The 18582-nt window shown below is 39.9% G+C and overlaps 2 protein-coding genes across 2 annotated transcripts in view; one reads left to right on the top strand and one right to left on the bottom strand.

Annotated features, from left to right (window-relative positions):
• Nucleotides 1–12752: 12752 nt before the first annotated feature.
• LOC309714316 (uncharacterized protein) lies at nucleotides 12753–14255 on the top strand. The gene is made up of 4 exons (XM_082546647.1): nucleotides 12753–12910; nucleotides 13005–13113; nucleotides 13391–13465; nucleotides 13588–14255. Exons 1-4 carry the CDS (start codon nucleotides 12838–12840, stop codon nucleotides 13760–13762), a joined length of 432 nt encoding a protein of 143 aa, XP_082402773.1. The 5' UTR covers nucleotides 12753–12837; the 3' UTR covers nucleotides 13763–14255.
• A 2457-nt stretch (nucleotides 14256–16712) lies between these two features.
• Nucleotides 16713–18582, bottom strand: part of LOC309714070 (uncharacterized protein) — a 277839-nt gene continuing 275969 nt past the window's right edge. The window contains exon 3 of the transcript XR_014278792.1: nucleotides 16713–16772. The gene's annotated coding sequence lies outside the window, so the exon portion shown is untranslated. The remainder of the gene's footprint in view (nucleotides 16773–18582) is intronic.

Raw genomic sequence — 18582 nt, 5'->3', positions numbered from 1 at the left:
CAACAGCAGGTAACATCATAAAAACAGCATCACTTTTTAGGTGGCACCTGCTGTGGATTCAGTGGTTTAATTCATGTCAAATATTGATAACATTAATGTGTCATTAGAGTAAAAAAGACATGGCAGCACTAAATGTGAACATCAAAACTTCATGCCATCCCCCTGTGTTATTTAAAATTTGATCTGAAAAACAGCTCAGGGCTGGATCACAAATCAAATCAATGACAAATAATGGATGTGATAAACTAGATAGAAACCACATCTCAGAGGTCATATGAAAAGCTGTATATGGTCCCTGACATTGTTTTTTTGTTTTATTACAATTATTTTGTACGTCCTTGGAGAACCACACAATCGCCAGGAATTTTATTAGCTACACCTGATCAACTGATTGTTCATACAAATATCTAATCAGCCAAACACATGTCATTAAATAATGTAATTAGGCATGTAGATATGTTCAAGCTGACCAGCTGAAGCTTAAAGTTAGCATCAGAAAGAGGAAGAAAAGTGATGTAATAGACTTGTTGTCAGACATGCTGGTTTTAGAATTTCAAAAATCTACTGGGTTTTCCAACACTACTGTCTTTGAGGTTTACAAGGATGGTCTGAAAAAGAGGAACTATACAGTTAGCGACAGTTAGCAAAAATGTCTTGTTGATGCCAGGGACCAGAAGAGAATAGGGAGACTGTTTGAAACTGATTAGATGGCAACAAAAGACCACTCGTGGTTGCCTTTCCTGTCAGATGAGGACATGAAACTGAGAGTATAATTCACTCACCAAAATTGGAAAATGTGACATTAAAAAAAAAAGCCTGGTCTGATGAGTCTTGATTTCTGCTGCAACGTTTGGGTTGGGGTGGCTGTAGCTCAGGCGGTAGAGCACGTCATCTACTGATCGGAAGGTTGTTGGTTCGATTCCTGGCTTCCCCTAGTCTGCGTGCCGAATATCCTTGGGCAAGATATTAACCCCAAATTGCTCTCCGATGCATCCATCGGACTATGAATGTGTGTGAATGTTACTTAGAACAATGTGCTGGTGTGAATGGGTGAATGCACAAGTTGTATAAAGCGCTTTAAGTGCTCAGAAGAGTAGAAAAGTGCTATATAAGAACCAGTCCATTTACCATAGAATTTGGTGTAAATTTAATGAAAGAATGGCTCCAGCCTGCCTTATATTAACAGTTCAGATTGCTGCTGGTGGTGTAAGTGTATGGGGGATATTTTCTTGACATACTTTGGGCTCATTTGTGACATCAGTAAAATGCCACAACCTGTCTGATTTTTGGTGACCACATATACCTCCGTTTATGACCACAGTGTACCCATCTTCTGATGGCTGCTCCCTGCAGAATAATATGCCATGTCACAAACCTCAAATTCTCCTTAACTGGTATCTTAAACATGACAATGAGTTCACTTTAGTCAAAGGACTACTACACTTTTGGGATGTGATGGGAGACGAAATTGACGTGTCAACTTAGACCAAAATCGGTGGAACATTTTCATCACCACTAATGAAGTGGCCTGTTATATATAATTAGATTAACCAGCAATAGTGTGAAACATATTGAGCGCGTGCACCTGCTCTGTGTCAAACGCTTCTAATAGATTCATCCGGTGGCTATTTTCACAGCTCAGCCTGCCACAGACTGTTTCCTAACAGGTGGTTGTCATGGCGATTGCCTTAACATGTTTGCAACAAAGTGACCATCATTTCATCATATCCTGTGTAGCTCTTTGTGAGCATGACTAAAGGTGTGATCTTTCTTGGTGAATAATAAAGCCCTTTGAATTACAAAAAGCTGACTTGTAGCATGTGGCTCATGACCCAGCAGTTCTTCTGGTTATCTGTCTTATTGGGCATAATTACTTCCCCCTTCCTGCATTTTATATAGCAGACATTAGAGAGAAGGCAGGAAGTTACCAAGAGCTTTAAATGAAATCCTTTCCTTCATGGTACGTGGAAACTATGAAGTCACAGTTTCCACTGTCAGTGGAAATTCTTTGAAAACCAAGAATCCAAAAATGTATCACTTGTTATTTATCCCCTTAACATCGTCCAGTTTAACAACTTTCTGTTTTCTGTTTCCCCCTTTTCTATTAAATGTTAACCTACTTGGGGTACCAAAATGAACATCTTATTACAGAGGATCTCAGTTAAAAATATTGGACGTGTTGGCTGCAGGTGCTTTTTTCGTGTTTGCACACAACCAGTGTTGGTTGATCGTTGGCTTTATTCCCCCATCATCCCCCACCCCCTGGCTGCCAGGGAGTGCAGCTTGGGACTCTTGTTGCCCACGTATGTACCCAAAGATAACCAACAACACCAGGAATAGGCACTGCCCTTGCTAGGTGGAATTTATGGCTATAAACACACATTTTTAGGGTGCTAACTCAATATAAGTGAAGTGTCAAGTTCAGAGAAATCCCCTAAAAATGTTTTAAGTTTAACAGCTGTAAATGTGTTAAATAACTAAGATTAATAATCGCATTAAAAAAAATTATAAATATATTCTTGAGCAGCCCTACTATTGAATGTTCTGGTTTCCTCTCAGTATATAATAACTGAATGCAAATGTGTAATCACATTACTGCATGTTGTGACAAATCTGTTTGCAGGTCTTTTCCAATTAAAGTAAGGAAACTGTGCTTGACATGAAAATAAAATTATATTTTTCACTTTAGACTTAAATGGGATTCATCAGGAACTCTAAATTAAGAAACTTTTCATGGGTATAAAAGAGAATCCTAAATATGTTTCACCTGTTTCTTTCTGTCACTACTCGAGTTCATGAGCACACTGAAAGGGAGAAGTGGGAGAGATTAGTTTCAGGCTGACTTCAAGACACCACAGTTGCCCAAAAAAGTGCACACTGCTGCCACATCAGTACTAGAGGTTTAAAAACCGAGACCAAATGAGTGTTTCAAACACCCACGGCCTGTGCTGAGAAATGTACCAAAGAGTGTTGTCCCTTCTTTACTGGGGCACGACCAGCATTTTCACACCCATTTCCCACAGTATCTGTATGAATGTCAGTTTATTGGTTTCAACGTCAAAGCAGGGCCAAAACAATTCCTCACCAGTCTTACACTGGAAAGGTGTGGGGAGGTGTTAAATAAGCGAAAGGTGAATGCCACGAGAAAGCCAAAAGAACATCAGCAAAAAGCAGAAATAGGAAAAACAAAGAAGCCACACTAACCAGCCAAAGCACATCCCCTCTAAACCTAAAAAAGCTTTGGTTTCAGTAAGCAGGATTACTGATGTACAATGAGACACATTTTCACATGAAAAAACTGAAGATTTCACAAGATCAGGACGTCTTGCAGACATTCAGCCTGATTTAATTTTCTACTTTACTAAGTTTGAGCAGTTCCCTCCTTTATGACCTGATCCACTTTAAGTTATTCCACAGTGCATTTAGAATCTATTGATTTCCCCCTTTTTCAAAGATTTAGTCGGTGTGTGTCAACAACACTGTCCTCACCTCTCAGCTGTTTGCACAGGCCTTCGTGCATCAACTTTACACAAGTGGTAAACCGCAAGTTATGTAGACGTGGCAAAAGTTCAAAGAGATGATGTATGTTAGTGTACAGCAAAAAGGATACAAGTGAAGCAGATGTGTCCTGTTTATGTGAAGGTGGGAAAATTAAAATGTTCTTTAATCTCAAGTTATTAAACTGAAAAGTGAAACTACGTGTGGGAAACTTTAGTTTACTCAAGAAAATGCATACATGCACATATCACATTGTCCTTTGAGTTCCAGATAGACAGCTGCTGGCAAACCAGCCAAGATGTTGTGAAATATGACTTTTGCGCCCCGAAATTGAACGTATTAGATGTGGAAAGTAAAAAGTGGAGGATAGGAGGATTAGCAGCTGTAACTCCCAAACTGCAGCTCCAGCAGATTCCAGAAACAACATCAGAGGTCTCTGACCAAAAAATTGCAGTTCTAGGAAGCTAAGATATTGTACACGACCCTCAAACTCTCAGGCCTCTGATGGAGGACTCAAGCTCTGTAAATGTATCTCTCTCTGTTCATGCACCACAGTCTCAGATCACTCCATCAGTTCATACCTTGAATTTTATGGACCATAGCAGGATATTTTGTCATACAGATGGAAGGGAGGGTCCTATCAATGAATGAGTCCGGGAGTGTGAAGAAGACCGATTATTCTTTCCTTTCATTTTCTGCTTTATTTTCCATTTTCTATATTTTAAGCTTGTTTCAGACAGTGGGTATACAAAGGCCCAGTATAAGATAAAGATTAAAGAGGATTATTGTTCAAGAATAGAAATATTCAGTTGGAAAAGCACAGGTGAATGCTATACATCATATTAATGCTAGGTTTGTGACATGGCACTAAATTAAAATACTCCAGAAGAAGACTTATAATGAGAATTGGACTGGACCTACTCAACTACTCTAAAATTTCTTTATCTGACATGTCTTATTCACCCACACATTCATTCAAGTATTTTTCTATGTCTACGTGGTTTATAGCTAACATTCACACTCTAATGAAAACACCTGGAGAAATTCAGGCTTCAGTATCTTGCTCAAGGACACCAGCATGCAGAAATGGAACCACCAACATTTGGAGCAGATAACCTTCTGAGCCACTGCCACCAACTAATGGGCTTGGTGCAACACCTGCATGTGCTATATTTGGTTGCACATTGGTCTGATTAGATTATTATATGTCAGTTTTCTCTGACACCCCCTACGTACAGTGGTTTATTTTATAAATAATAAATATTACTGCCAAACTTTGCTGGTTTTATGGCTTTGAACGGGAAAACTTTCCAGCTTGGTAACTTAGAATTTATAATTGCAGAGAGCCACTGTGTGGGGCTGCAGCCCTAGCTGGTTGCACTTACAGTCTACGTTAATAAAATACATTAATTTATAACAGGTCAAACTTTTAATCAACCACATTTGCACTCCCTGAATTTTTGAAATTGCGTCAGATGGAAGCTTCACATTTTTTCCATGTTGCTAATGTCAAAAATGTCATGTGCTGAATCTGAGTTATTAAAATAGCCACAGTCACACAGTATTTGGCTCCTATTATGGTACAAGCTCGATGTTTATATAACAAAAAGGTTTTTTTGACTATTTTTCTTCAGTCTGGGCTACTTTTTTCTTTCAGAGCAGAGTTTTTGAATGGGAAATTCTCAAAACGCAAAAAGAGACAGTCCATTTTGCATTTGGAGGCCTGTGAAAAACATCCAGCATGATGAAACAGAAAATGAGAAGCAGGTCATATGAAACTTAGGAAGGAAGTTTATTTTTATCTTGATATGGTAAATTCTGGGGAACTCAGGCTTAAGAGTCTTGTCTCACCTCCTTATTTCCTCAAACAGTTTCTGTGCTCTCACTTGAAAGTTAATTGGGTCAAAGTCCAAAATACAGTGCATCACATGCTGAAAAACACCAGCAGGGTTCCTGATGAGCATGACTAACGCTCTGATCTGTTCTAGTGAAAAATAAAGCCTTTTTGAACTACAGAAACCTGATTTCAAAGTTACATTTTGAAACGCTCCAAAAGTTCAGAATTAAAGCAATCCATTATTATTATTATGAGGCTCAAATCTGGGTTGCAATTTAAGAAAACACCAACAAATAAAAAAAAAAAAAAACTGCTGCAAAAGCTGTGAAAGTAACAAGCTAACAATAAAGAGCTAATAGCAAAAATGTATCTACAGTATTTTATGAATCATGCAATTAAAACGCACAATACCAGCATCTCTTTATGCATCTCTCTCACAGCACTGATGACCCATCTGCTTTTTTAAGCACACTCAGTGCAAATCTTCACATGTTTTGATGACTGTCACGTCTCCAACAGGTCCGTCACCTTATTGCCTCCCCACAAACATCTCTGTTGTGTTTTGTGAGTGGTTTAATGTTTGTTCGTTTGTTTTTGTTGTTGTTGTTTCTTTTGGGGGGGCAACATTTTTCCCATTTCCTCATTTTAATTCAAATTCCATTGTGATTTGTGCGCCTTTCAGTGTTTTTCTGTTTGCTGGTGTTTTCTTAAGCTGCAGTGTATTTGACCTCTTTGGGGTCACAGTACTGAACAGCCAACCTCAGGAGAGCCAGCTTGCTGAAACAGTGACCATTTCAGCTTTCAAGCAACCGTTTTATTGTAGCAACTAAATCCCCTAGTGAGGAATTACTGACCCCCATTTTGTAAAGTAACATCTTTTCCTGGCCTCATTCATTCCTATTCTAGGCCTCTAGAGGTGGTTCAGTGCAAAACATCAGAACATATTGATTGTAAGTGGATAAAATAAAATGCAGTTGCTGTTAAATATTGCTTATCTTGGCCTTTGTGTCAACTTTTAAACCTAATTTAGATTTTTTTTTTGTGGAATATAGGGGAGTGCTCTTTATGTGAGTTAAGTTTTAAAAGTGCTATGTCTGTGAAGGTTCTCAGTCATCTAGGTCATCGTAGTCAAAGGAGCTTGCAAAGAAAAGCGTCTGGACTTCTTTAAGTTGCTTGAAGATGTTTCACCTCTCATCCGAGAAGCTTCTTCAGTTCTAAGGTCAAATGGTGGAGAGTCCCAGATTTAAACCTAGTGGGAGTGACCCCCCACAGAGGGACAAAAGGACCCACTGATGATCCTCTAATCACCTGAGCCAAGGTGTGAAGCAACTTAAAGAAGTACAGACGCTTTTCTTTGCAAGCTCCTTTGACTTTTAAAAGTGCTGCGTACCACTCAAAGACTCAAAGAAAATTTTCAAATGCAATTTAATAAGGGCTTCAGAGAATCAGCTTTACATAAATATGCAAACTTCCCTCCTGAAGTAGCAACTGAAATACAATCAAGTTCGCTATTTATCGTGTGTGTAAGTTTGTGTAGACATTAGAGAACCGCAGTGCAATTGTCTTCTCTCATTGCAACACTTTCCGTGGCAGCCCACCAACACTTACTTCTCAGAAAACTCTGCAAACTTGCCTGTGCTTCTCACACCTGCTACAGAGAAGCTAATAACCATTTCACTCAAACACTTAAACTAACAAGAAATGCAGCCCTAGTGAATCATGAAGTGACTTCAGGATGACCAAACAGGCTGTGGTGACATAACAGCTGCTCATCAAGACAATCAAGTTCCTGAACAAAAATAACAGTTTTAATTTAAAAGAGTAAACCACATCAGGTTCAGATCAGTTGGCTGTAACTGTGTGTAACCCTGAAGGACCCTACACGGCTCAGAATGCTCACTGTTATCTTTTAATCACAATGACTGTGTTGTCACTTTTTCATTTGACACTTTTCGTTGACACTTTGCAGTGCTCGCTGTCCCGTTTTCTTCTCTGGCCCGGCACTACTGAAATAGGCAAGGCATGATCAGGTGATGTTTGCCGGCTATGAAGACGAGGCTTCCCTGACACTACACCCTGAACCTGCTGCTCCACTCCTCCCCTTGCAGCCGATCCACTAACCAAATCCCTCCACACTGTGGTTAAAAAAAAAAAATCCTTTTGTCAGCAGTTTTGTTTTCTAGACAAACGGTTGCGGCCAAGGATGCTTTTGGTTTTAAAGGCTTACGAGAACACTTTAAACTGAAAGTCTAAGTGTCCGTAGTTCTGCTTTCTACCGTGATGTTAGTCACATCCTGTCTCCCCCCATCTTCTTTGCTCTTTCCATTTTGTCAGAATGACCAGCATTTCCTCATTCTGCCTTATTTCAGTTGTTCCTTTATGTCATAGTTTGGAGGGCGCGCATGTTTCTGCAGTTTTGTTTACAATTTTTTTTGTTTACCATGAAAATTATACAGCTTTGCAAGTGTAAACAAGTCTTAAATACTGTAGTCTAATCTTGTTTAAAATAGTGGCAGCAAAGAGCACCTTCTGGGAACTGCAGGGAACTGTATATTCATATTCCTTTGACTGCAGTAAAGTCTGAGCTTGTTTTCAGTCTTTTTCTAACACTGTACACTTTAGATAACATCTGTTTTTAGATATTCATTGGTCTGTCATTCCACCGCTAATAGTCTGTAAGAAGGAAGCTAGCAATGTAGCCATTGCTGTTAAAAGTAGTAACTCTCTCTCTTTATTTTCCTTATTTCCAAACGTATGTGAGTGTGTGTGTGCAATTTTTGTTTTGCTGTATTTCTTAAAAAATATTTTCGTGTTTGCCTCTGAAGTGGATGTTTCATGTGATGAACATAAGGAGCAAGAGGTCATGTGAATTGTAGTCATGGCATTATTTCGAAATAGCATCATCGCATCACTGATTCGTGTTATATGAACGAGTAAAGCTTCTCTTGCCGCTATGTTTCAGTCACAACTGCCTATTCATACTATGACTGAGCATAGAAAGCATCCAACAAAATGATGATGAAAATTGTTCTCAGAATTGTCAGCGTCTCACTGTCCCGTATCCCTTTTTGAGAATGTTTTAGGAAACTGTGACTGGAAGTAGTCATAATTGTAATATTCTTACTAACAAACAAGATAAAAACGACATCATTTAAAATGAGTCACTAGTGCATTACCCTGAGAAAACGTTCTTAACCATGAAACTTTATTAGGTGCTCTTGTTCAGCTGCCCACTAACAACTCAATGCACTTAAACATAGTAAAGACGACCCCCTGAAGTTCAAACTGAGCTTCAGGCAAAAGGTGATTAAAGTGACTTTGAACAGGCGTTTCTGAGTATTTCAGAAACTGGCAGCAACAGTTACTCACATAACCACTCAATAAAAGTATGCAGAAGAGCATCTCATGACACATCAGTTCTTGAAGCAGATGGGCTGCAGCAGCAGAAGACCACACCACTTGCCACTCCTGTCAGCTTAGATCAGGAAACCTTCACACAGACTCACCAAAATCAGAAGATTGGTTCAGGCTGCTGCTGCTGCTGGTGTAATGGGGCTGAGGTATTGTCTCTGCATGCATTAGGCCCGAGCACCCACTTGTGAATGCTGCTGACCACACAACAGTATCTGTGTGATTACCTCATGTAACTATGGACAAAAATCTCTGTATATACTGTATCAGTGATTTCCCACTCATTTCCCATCTAACCTCAAATTCTTGGCTGATTGTGTGTAAAAATACAGTTTTAATTTCAGTAAATTCTGTATTGTGACCAGTAACATGTAGCGTACTGAATGTCGCTGCTCCATCCTGACAGCACAGAAAAGTGTGTAACAGACACGTCGTGACACTGTGTCCTTTTCATGCTTTGCCTCTCCAAAGCATAAAACAGACACGCATGCAGATGTTGCAGTTTATTTGAAGCCGAGATACTGTCCATCCATCCATTCGCTTCCGCTTATCCTTTTTTTCAGGGTCGCGGGGGGCGCTGGAGCCTATCCCAGCTGTCATAGGGCGAGAGGCGGGGTACACCCTGGACAGGTCGCCAGTCTGTCGCAGGGCTAACATACAGGGACAGACAACCATTCGCACTCACTTTCATTCGCACATTTACACCTAGTGACAATTTGGATTATCCAATTAACCTATCCCCACTAAGTGCATGTCTTTGGACGGTGGGAGGAAGCCGGAGTACTCAGAGGGAACCCACACAAACACGGGGAGAACATGCAAACTCCACACAGAAAGACCCCGGCCTGATGTTGGAATTGAACTCAGGACCTTCTTGCTGTGCGGCAACAGTGCTAACCACCGTGCCTCCGTGCTGCCGCCGAGATACTGTATCAGACGTTATTAACATATTTATTTATTTTTCTTTTTTTTTCCTGTCACGTTCTGCACTGTAGCAATTAGATTTATTGTCTGAAGGCCAAGAAAAGTGCCCAACAAATTTATTTTTTCAAGTGGGTCATTATGGCTTTGCCATAATGGTCAACTTGATATTTATTTATTTATTTATTTATTTATTTTTAATTTATTACAAACAGAACAGACATGACTGACGGATAGGAAAGAGAGAGACATAAACAACAGAAGTTTAAGGAAAGGAGAGATAAACAAAAAACTGAGGGGAAGAGGCGCGCAGAGACAAGACAAAATCTGCTAGATCACCTGCTGCGAAGAAAAAGAAGAAAACAAGCATAAAGAAAACACATTAAGGAAACCACAGAAACAACCTAGATAAGTATAAGTAACAGTAAATCATAAATACTGAGGTTATTGAGCAGCACACAACACCAATGCACGGTTTGCTTTGAGGCAGCAGCCAAGGAAGATAGTATGTGTCCGTGAACATCTGTGTGCACACCTGTGTGCGTGAGAGCACTTGTATTCAAAAGGTTTTTCCATGTAACAATCTGATAGTGGGTGTGGGGAGCCATAACCCGTCCCCCAGTACATGAAGCAGGCATGCAGGAGATCCAGGCTCATGACATCCACCAGAGGATCACCGGAGGGGCAGTCATGCCACCCTCCTGAAAAGAGCTGAGGAGATCCCCAGACAAGGGGTCCAAGCAGCCATGTTGCAGAAGCTACAGGGGACAGTGACATGCCCACAGGCTCTGCCGGCAGCCAGCTGCACCAGAGCGGACCGAGCCCTAGGCTTGGAGACCCAAGGGCCTCTCCACCTCTCAGAAGGGGCCTGACTGAGCCATGAGTGCCAGTCCCCGCCAAGCAGCCGCCGGGAGTGAGCCAGCACGTAACTGAGCGCCTAGTCCTGCACACAGAGAACCACCAACGCACAGACGGACAAGGGCATCAGCCTGGACCACATGTGGCACGTCCAGGTACCACATGTAATGCCACGCGTAGATTGGCATTAACTTATAGATAACAACATGCAGTACATGTCAATATATTTATTAAATGGTAAATATTACAATACTATACAATACAACACAGTTTTATTTATATAGCACATTTAAAAACCCGAAGGCACACCAAAGTGCTTCACAGTAATATGGAGAATCAACATAAGTCAATGACAGGCTACAGATCAGGCACGAGCACAAACAGAATAGAGGCACTAACAGACCAGAGTTAAATAAAATAGGCATCAACCTCAATAAAGAGGGAAGGTCAGATCTTGAATAAAAAATCCATTAAGAAGACAAAAACCACAGTAAAATTAGTAGAAAAATAATTCATTTAATAAAAGTTTAAAAGGGTATTAACTGGACAGGAAAGCCAAGTCAAACAGATATGCTTTCAATCTTGATTTAAAGGATTGGATAGAGTCCAAGGCACGAATAGAAGCAGGGAGGCTATTCCAAAGGTTGGGTGCAGCTGAAGCAAAGGCACGATCGCCTCTGGTCTTCAGTCTAAACTTAGGTTGGGCCAGGAGTAAGTGACCTGATGATCTTAATGCACAACAAGGGGTTTACAGATTGAGAAGATCAGATCATTGAGTCTGTGGCTTCATTTAAAAAACAGATTCATAGTCAGATGTTTTTGTGTTCTTTTTTGTTCACTTGGTTCTTATTTGTTATGGTCGCGGTGAATGATGGGTTTCTCCACCTACAGATGGAGCCTCGGCAGCCCCTCGAAGCACCTGGTGCTAATTACATGATTGTATTTAAGTCCAGCATCATCAATGAATCATCTCCAGATTATCTGCTAACACTCCTTTCCTCGGATCATCCTTCCACGTCTAACCATTGGTAACACTCACCTGGACACTGCACTCACAATCTAACCCAGCCTCTATCCTTGCTATTCTGGTTCACTGTTTCGTTTGCCTGCCTCCATCCACTCGACTCTCAGGACTAACCAGCACTCACCTGGACCTTGCCATCAGCTTCTCCACCCAAGCCGTTCTTTTTCCAAGTAGAGCAAAAGGATACTTTCACTCATATATTGGACCTCCCACCAGTGAGCCATCTGACTCCTCTTTCCTTCTGTTTCAGGGACTCTGCTCACCTAAGGATTGAGTTTTGTGAAGTAAAGTTTTCACGTCCAAGCCACATTAACTGCCTCCATCTGAGTCTGCAGTTTGGGTCCACCCTCTCGCTCGGGCCTGTCCGCCATAACACTTGTATGTGTTCATTTTTTAACTTTGTTTTTTTTACACCTCTGTAAATAAAACTTGCTTTCTTTTCATCAGCAGCTTAACTAGTAGATCCGTTTATTAAATGTCACTTCTGAGCATCACTCATGTTCTTTGTTCCCTTTTCTATCCGACCTGTTTGAACTCTATGACTTCATCTTGTCTCTATCTATGTCTCCTTCAAATAAAAACAGACTATTCTCTGTAGACACATTTTTTTTTTATCATGTGTACATTATTTCCTTATATAGCTCAAACGCTGCACATAGGAGGGGGAGCACAGACGTTAATGATGTGACATGTGTCACTGGGACGGTCATTATGACTCTGTGTTTTCATATGTCCTGCCCAGAAGTGATTGCTAAAGAAATCTTTTGTAACTAAACTGACTTTAGAAAACATTCAGAATTTACTTTAAAGGAGAAAAATTGAAAAATTAGTAATGACTAAAAAATGACTAAACAATTTACTTTTAGTCATTGCATTTAGGCTGTGATCAGCTTGCATTAAGTAAAATAACTCACTTTTAACCTTTGTTCTTTATTAATTCCTTAACGAAGTTGCTGATATAATAAACCAAGCTAGGAGAATGACCTCCGACTGCAGGAATCCTAGCACTCCCACAGTCTCACAAGAGGAACCATTACCAAATTATCAGCAGGAAATTGGTTGATAAAAGTGACTCCTTAAGGCAGGCTGGTGGAATTTCCCTAAATTCATTAGCATGGAGAGAGAGGAGGGAAAAATAAAACAGGAAGTTGACTGAGTGACTTCTGCTTTTCTAGACCTCACTGCATAAATAGCCGGTATCCCCACACATCAGTCAGTTCATCGAGCACTCTGGAGAAGAGAAGAGAACAACAGATAATAACAGATACTATATCAGATTTTTTATAAAATGGCAAACTCTGGAAGTCTGTTTGCGCTGGTCGCCGTTGTCCTGTTGGCTGTGGTCGAGTGTGGCTCATCAGGTAAGTTCAAACTCTGTGGAAGTTTTCCACATTGCTTTTCTTCAGTTTCAGACAGCTTCATTTAAATCTCACGCCGCTCTGTGTTTGTCTTTAGCTGAGAAACTAGCTACCTGCTGCACAAAAGTCACCACAACGGAGATTAAGGAACCGATCACAGGATACCTGGTCCAGACAGCAAACCCTCCATGTGTCCAGGCAGTCATGTAAGTCATATTCTGACAATTTAAAGCAACGAATAGACTCCACAAAAATGGACAAATCACTGTTAATTTTCAGTAATTAAGAACTTTCTGAATATGCTTCTAACCATCTAATACTGACTTTATTTGCATAACATTTTAATTTCATAAGCTGTGTACAAATGTAAATGAAAGTGACTCTATTATATTGAAAATTAACTTAATGACCTGTTGATATTAGATGAAATGGATTTAATGGCAAGACGTTTTTTAATTTTAACCTTATTTTTAATTCCTGCAGCTTTCAGACACAGTCCGGTCTTTTCTGCGCTTATTTGAAAGCTTCCTGGGTTCGTGCCAAGATTGTTGCATTCAAGTGAGTTTTATATCATCATTTATTTACTGACATGCTCATTTGGACTCATTCTTGTAATCAGTTCTTCAGTTACAAACCTGTTGTCTCATATATTTTTCCTTTTTTGTTCTTTTTTTCATCAGGAAAGCTAAAACCAGGTCCACTACACCATCTGTGGTACCTAAATCTCCAGTCTCCCTTCTCTCCATCATAACATCCACCGCCTCTCCTTCTTCATCTTCCACCGCTCTGCCTTCCTCATCAGCGACCTCTGAGATGTCGACTGGTGCGACCTTTTCAGTAAGCAGGAATGAGTAGGACGCCATCTGATGAAGAAAGCTGTAACCTCCCCCAAGATGTTGGGGGAACTAACTGATGTTAAATTATTAGGATGAATATTAAGTGTCTTTCAATTAATTTAAAGCAAAGATATTTATTTGTTAAGTCTAATTGATCTGTGCTGATACAGTGAAGGCAAATATTCATTGTAAAATGTATTTATCAGCATTGATGTGTTAATGTGCACAATATTTGGAGTTTTACGTTTTTATTACATGCAGGCATGTATTTATGAAAAATAGAGATATTTATTTACTTTAAATATTGTCATAACTTAAAAGTGAAGTTGTGAATTGCATTTAGTATTCGTTAGTTTTTTATGATCTATTTGGAGATCAAACAAATGCATTTTGACCAAATCCAGAAATTCATTTGTTTAATTATTCTGAGAAAGTGTCATGAGATATTTATTTATTAAAAGCTTTTATTGTGAGGATTGTGACGGGAAAAATAAATATTACATTTATGATGAGATTGCATCCTTTTTAATTTCAATCTAACTGTGTGTATGTGCAAAACACACGTCTGCCTCACACTGGCAGCACCTTTCTTTGTGTGTTTAGACCACCTTTAGTGGCTCATGCAGTTGTGCAGCTGTAGTTTTATCCCACAATTACTTGAAACAGTGTGGGAGAATCAGGAGTGGACAGTGTCTGAAACAAGTCCAGGTAACTAGCACACAATAAGAGATAGTCCATGTGTGACAGAAAACCTCTGTTTGGCAGCATCGTGCAGTATGCAGGAGGCCCACTTCCTCACTATGAGCTCTCCTGATAACAGCCCGCTCTGTTCCAGGGTTGACTATAGCAATGGTGTTTTTTGGAGCAAGAACTGGCCATATTTGGACAAACTTAATTAAATGAAGTAAGTTTGGATTACAGTGTTCCACACTGGAGAGTCATGTTAAATCAGGCAGATTTTAAAATTCATTTTCTACATTCTGGAGATTTTTTATGCCCCACTTTTCACCCTTTCTGTACCGGGCTGGTGTAAATGTTTTTACTTTAAAGGTAGCTGGTCAGTGTTGACTATAATGACATTCCCCAGCCACTCTGTTATTTTTAAATTTTTAAATTTCACGTAGACACAATTCACTCAAAAATGGCCTTTGCTGAGATTGCTCAGGTCCAGTAAAAATCTCAGTTTAGTGAATTAACAGTTTGCATGTCTAAATGCATTTTAATGGAACCTGTGGTGCAGGCCTACAAACACTGTTTCCATGCATTACATAGATACAGACACAAGCCAATCAGCACTTAAAAGCTAATAAAATATAACAATCATACATTACAGACCGATAAATGTTTTTAGCACCAACAGCGCAAACACAGACAATATTTTCAGATCAGTTACTCAGATTAGCAGAAGTGTCTTTCCATGAACCATCATCATCATCAGCTACAAAGCAGAGTCATTTTGATGTGTTTATGGACAAGGTCAATATACAGTGGCTTGCAAAAGTATTCGGCCCAGTTGAACTTTCCCACATTTTGTCGCATTACAGCCACAAACATGAGTCAATTTTATTGGAATTCCACGTGAAAGACCAACACAAAGTGGTGTACACGTGAGTGGAACGAAAATCATACATGATTCCAAACATTTTTCACAAATAAATAACTGCAAAGTGGGGTGTGTGTAATTATTCAGCCCCCTGAGTCAATACTTTGTAGAACCACCTTTTGCTGCAATTACAGCTGCCAGTCTTTTAGGGTCTGTCTCTACCAGCTTTGCACATCTAGAGTCTGAAATCTTTGCCTATTCTTCTTTGCAAAGCAGCTCCAGCTCAGTCAGATTAGATGGACAGCGTTTGTGAGCAGCAGTTTTCAGATCTTGCCACAGATTCTCGATTGGATTTAGATCTGGACTTTGACTGGGCCATTCTAACACATGGATATGTTTGGTTTTAAACCATTCCATTGTTGCCCTGGCTTTATGTTTAGGGTCGTTGTCCTGCTGGAAGGTGAAGCTCCGCCCCAGTCTCAAGTCTTTTGCAGACTCCAAGAGGTTTTCTTCCAAGATTGTCCTGTATTTGGCTCCATCCATCTTCCCATCAACTCTGACCAGCTTCCCTGTCCCTGCTGAAGAGAAGCACCCCCAGACCATGATGATGCCACCACCATATCTGACAGTGGGGATGGTGTGTTCAGAGTGATGTGCAGTGTTAGTTTTCTGCCACACATAGCGTTTTGCATTTTGGCAAAAGTTCCATTTTGGTCTCATCTGACCAGAGCAGCTTCTTCCACATGTTTGCTGTGTCCCCCACATGGCTTGTGGCAAACTGCAAACGGGACTTCTTATGGTTTTCTGTTAACAATGGCTTTCTTCTTACCACTCTTCCATAAAGGCCAACTTTGTGCAGTGCACGACTAATAGTTGTCCTATGGACAGATTCCCCCACCTGAGCTGTAGATCTCTGCAGCACGTCCAGGGTCACCATGGGCCTCTTGGCTGTATTTCTGATCAGCGCTCTCCTTGTTCGGCCTGTGAGTTTAGGTGGACGGCCTTGTCTTGGTAGGTTTACAGTTGTGCCATACCACTTCCATTTCTGAATGATTGCTTGAACAGTGCTCGGTGGGATGTTCAAGGCTTGGTAAATCTTTTTGTAGTCTAAGCCTGCTTTAAATTTCTCAGTAACTTTATCCCTGACCTGTCTGGTGTGTTCTTTGGACTTCATGGTGTTGTTGTTCCCAATATTCTCTTAGACAACCTCTGAGGCCGTCACAGAGCAGCTGTATTTGTACTGACATTAGATTACACACAGGTGCACTCTATTTAATCATTAGCACTCATCAGGCAATGTCTATGGGCAACTGACTGCACTCAGACCAAAGGGGGCTGAATAATTACGCACACCCCACTTTGCAGTTATTTATTTCTAAAAAATGTTTCAAATTCAAATTCAAATTCAAATTCAAATTTTATTTGTCACGTACACAGTCATACACAGTACGATATGTAGTGAAATGCTTGGACAACTGCTCGTGACCTAAAGAGAACAAAAAAGGAAAAGGCTATGAATAAGATAGGAAATAAATATGAAAAATTAAAAAGGGTAAATTTAACTAGGAAGGAATAAAATATAAATTAAGGTTAAAAATGAAATAACTGTACAACACAAATTAGAATGAAGGGTAAATTTAACTGGGAAGAATAAGATAAAATATATAAATTAAAGTTGAAAATAAAATAACTGTACAACAAAATACACAATACACAATATAGAACTATATAAGAATGTATGAAGAAATCTAAATATAAATAAATATATACACAATAACAGCAGCTGTACAAGTATTAACCGGAAATGAAGAATATAGTGACCAGTGTTGCAAAACCAAAGTCCAGAAAGTCCAGTGTGTGTGTAAGAACTGTATGTGTGGGTCAGTACTGTGTGGTGGTGTGATTGAGAGACCGTATCGCCTGCGGGAAGAAGCTCCTCCTTGGAATCATGTATGATTTTCGTTCCACTTCTCACGTGTACACCACTTTGTGTTGGTCTTTGTGGAATTCCAATAAAATTGATTCATGTTTGCGGCTGTAATGTGACAAAATGTGGGAAAGTTCAAGGGGGCAAATACTTTTGCAAGCCACTGTATATGGTCAGAAACAACGGCTTGCTATGACAAGTGTATAGTTAGGGGCAGTTATTATTGCGAACCTTTTTACATCTGGGCCAGTATGTATAGTCGAAATCAGCTGTCTATCTTGAGATCTTGAGATGTGTAAGAGGTGTAAACTTGTCACAGCCAGCCATCAATACAAATCATGATGCATAAGCTGTGAGGCTCAACCATTAATACAAATTCTGAGGTCAAAAATAGAATTGGTACATATGCAAAATATATAGTGTGAAATAGAGAATAGATAGAATAAAATAGCCCTTTATCATCATTGTAAAGTATCATATGAAATGTAAATAAATTACAAGACACTAAAGCTTGAGTATATAAGTCAGACAGTTACTATATTATTTTTAGTGTATGTAACATGGCCATAGTATTTTGGTAAATGGTCTGTATTTGTTTAGTGCTTTACTAGTCCCTAAGGACCCCAAAGCGCCTTACACATCCAGTCATCCACCCATTCACAAACTGGTGATGGCAGCTACATTGTAGCCACAGCAACCCTGGGGCGCACTGACAGAGGCGAGGCTGCCGGACACTGGCGCCACCGGGCCCTCTGACCACCACCAGTAAGCAACGGGTGAAGTGTCTTGCCCAAGGACACAACGACCGAGACTGTCCAAGCCGGGGCTAACTCCCAACTCTTGAGCCACGATCGCCCCTGTAATTTCACTGTATATAAAATAAAAACCAATACAACAACAGAAATAAGCATTTTAACAAATGAGTAACTAAGCCTTGACTCGTGTATTTAAGCTGGATCCTGGGGAATCCTGAGGTTTTATTGTGGTTTTGCTGTCTCAGTGTCTTGTTTGTTCCCACCTGTTTCCTTCCCATCTGTGCCAAATATATGATGTGTGTGTCTGCATTTGCAGTCCAATCATATCTTTGTAGAATGACGGGGGTTGTTTTCTACAAATTTATCAATGTCATTGTACTGAAAAGTGCCCTTAATTTATTTTCAGTGGTCAGTAGTTAAGAATAGAATAGCTTTTTATTGTCATGTTACAAGAACAATGAAAGGCAGTTTGCCATTTCTCCATGTGTGTGAAGTACACAATAACGTAAGTATTTGCACAATAACAGACAAATTTACATTTACACAAGAAAGATATGTACAAGATATAGATCTACAGAGACTGCAGATCATGTTTATGCTGTAACTGAAGGCTC

The sequence above is a fragment of the Aulonocara stuartgranti genome, assembly GCF_965226115.1.
Source record: "Aulonocara stuartgranti genome assembly, chromosome: 9".
NCBI lineage: Eukaryota > Metazoa > Chordata > Actinopteri > Cichliformes > Cichlidae > Aulonocara > Aulonocara stuartgranti.
The sequence above is the reverse complement of the archived record's forward strand: the minus strand, read 5'-3'. Positions and strand labels throughout refer to the sequence as shown.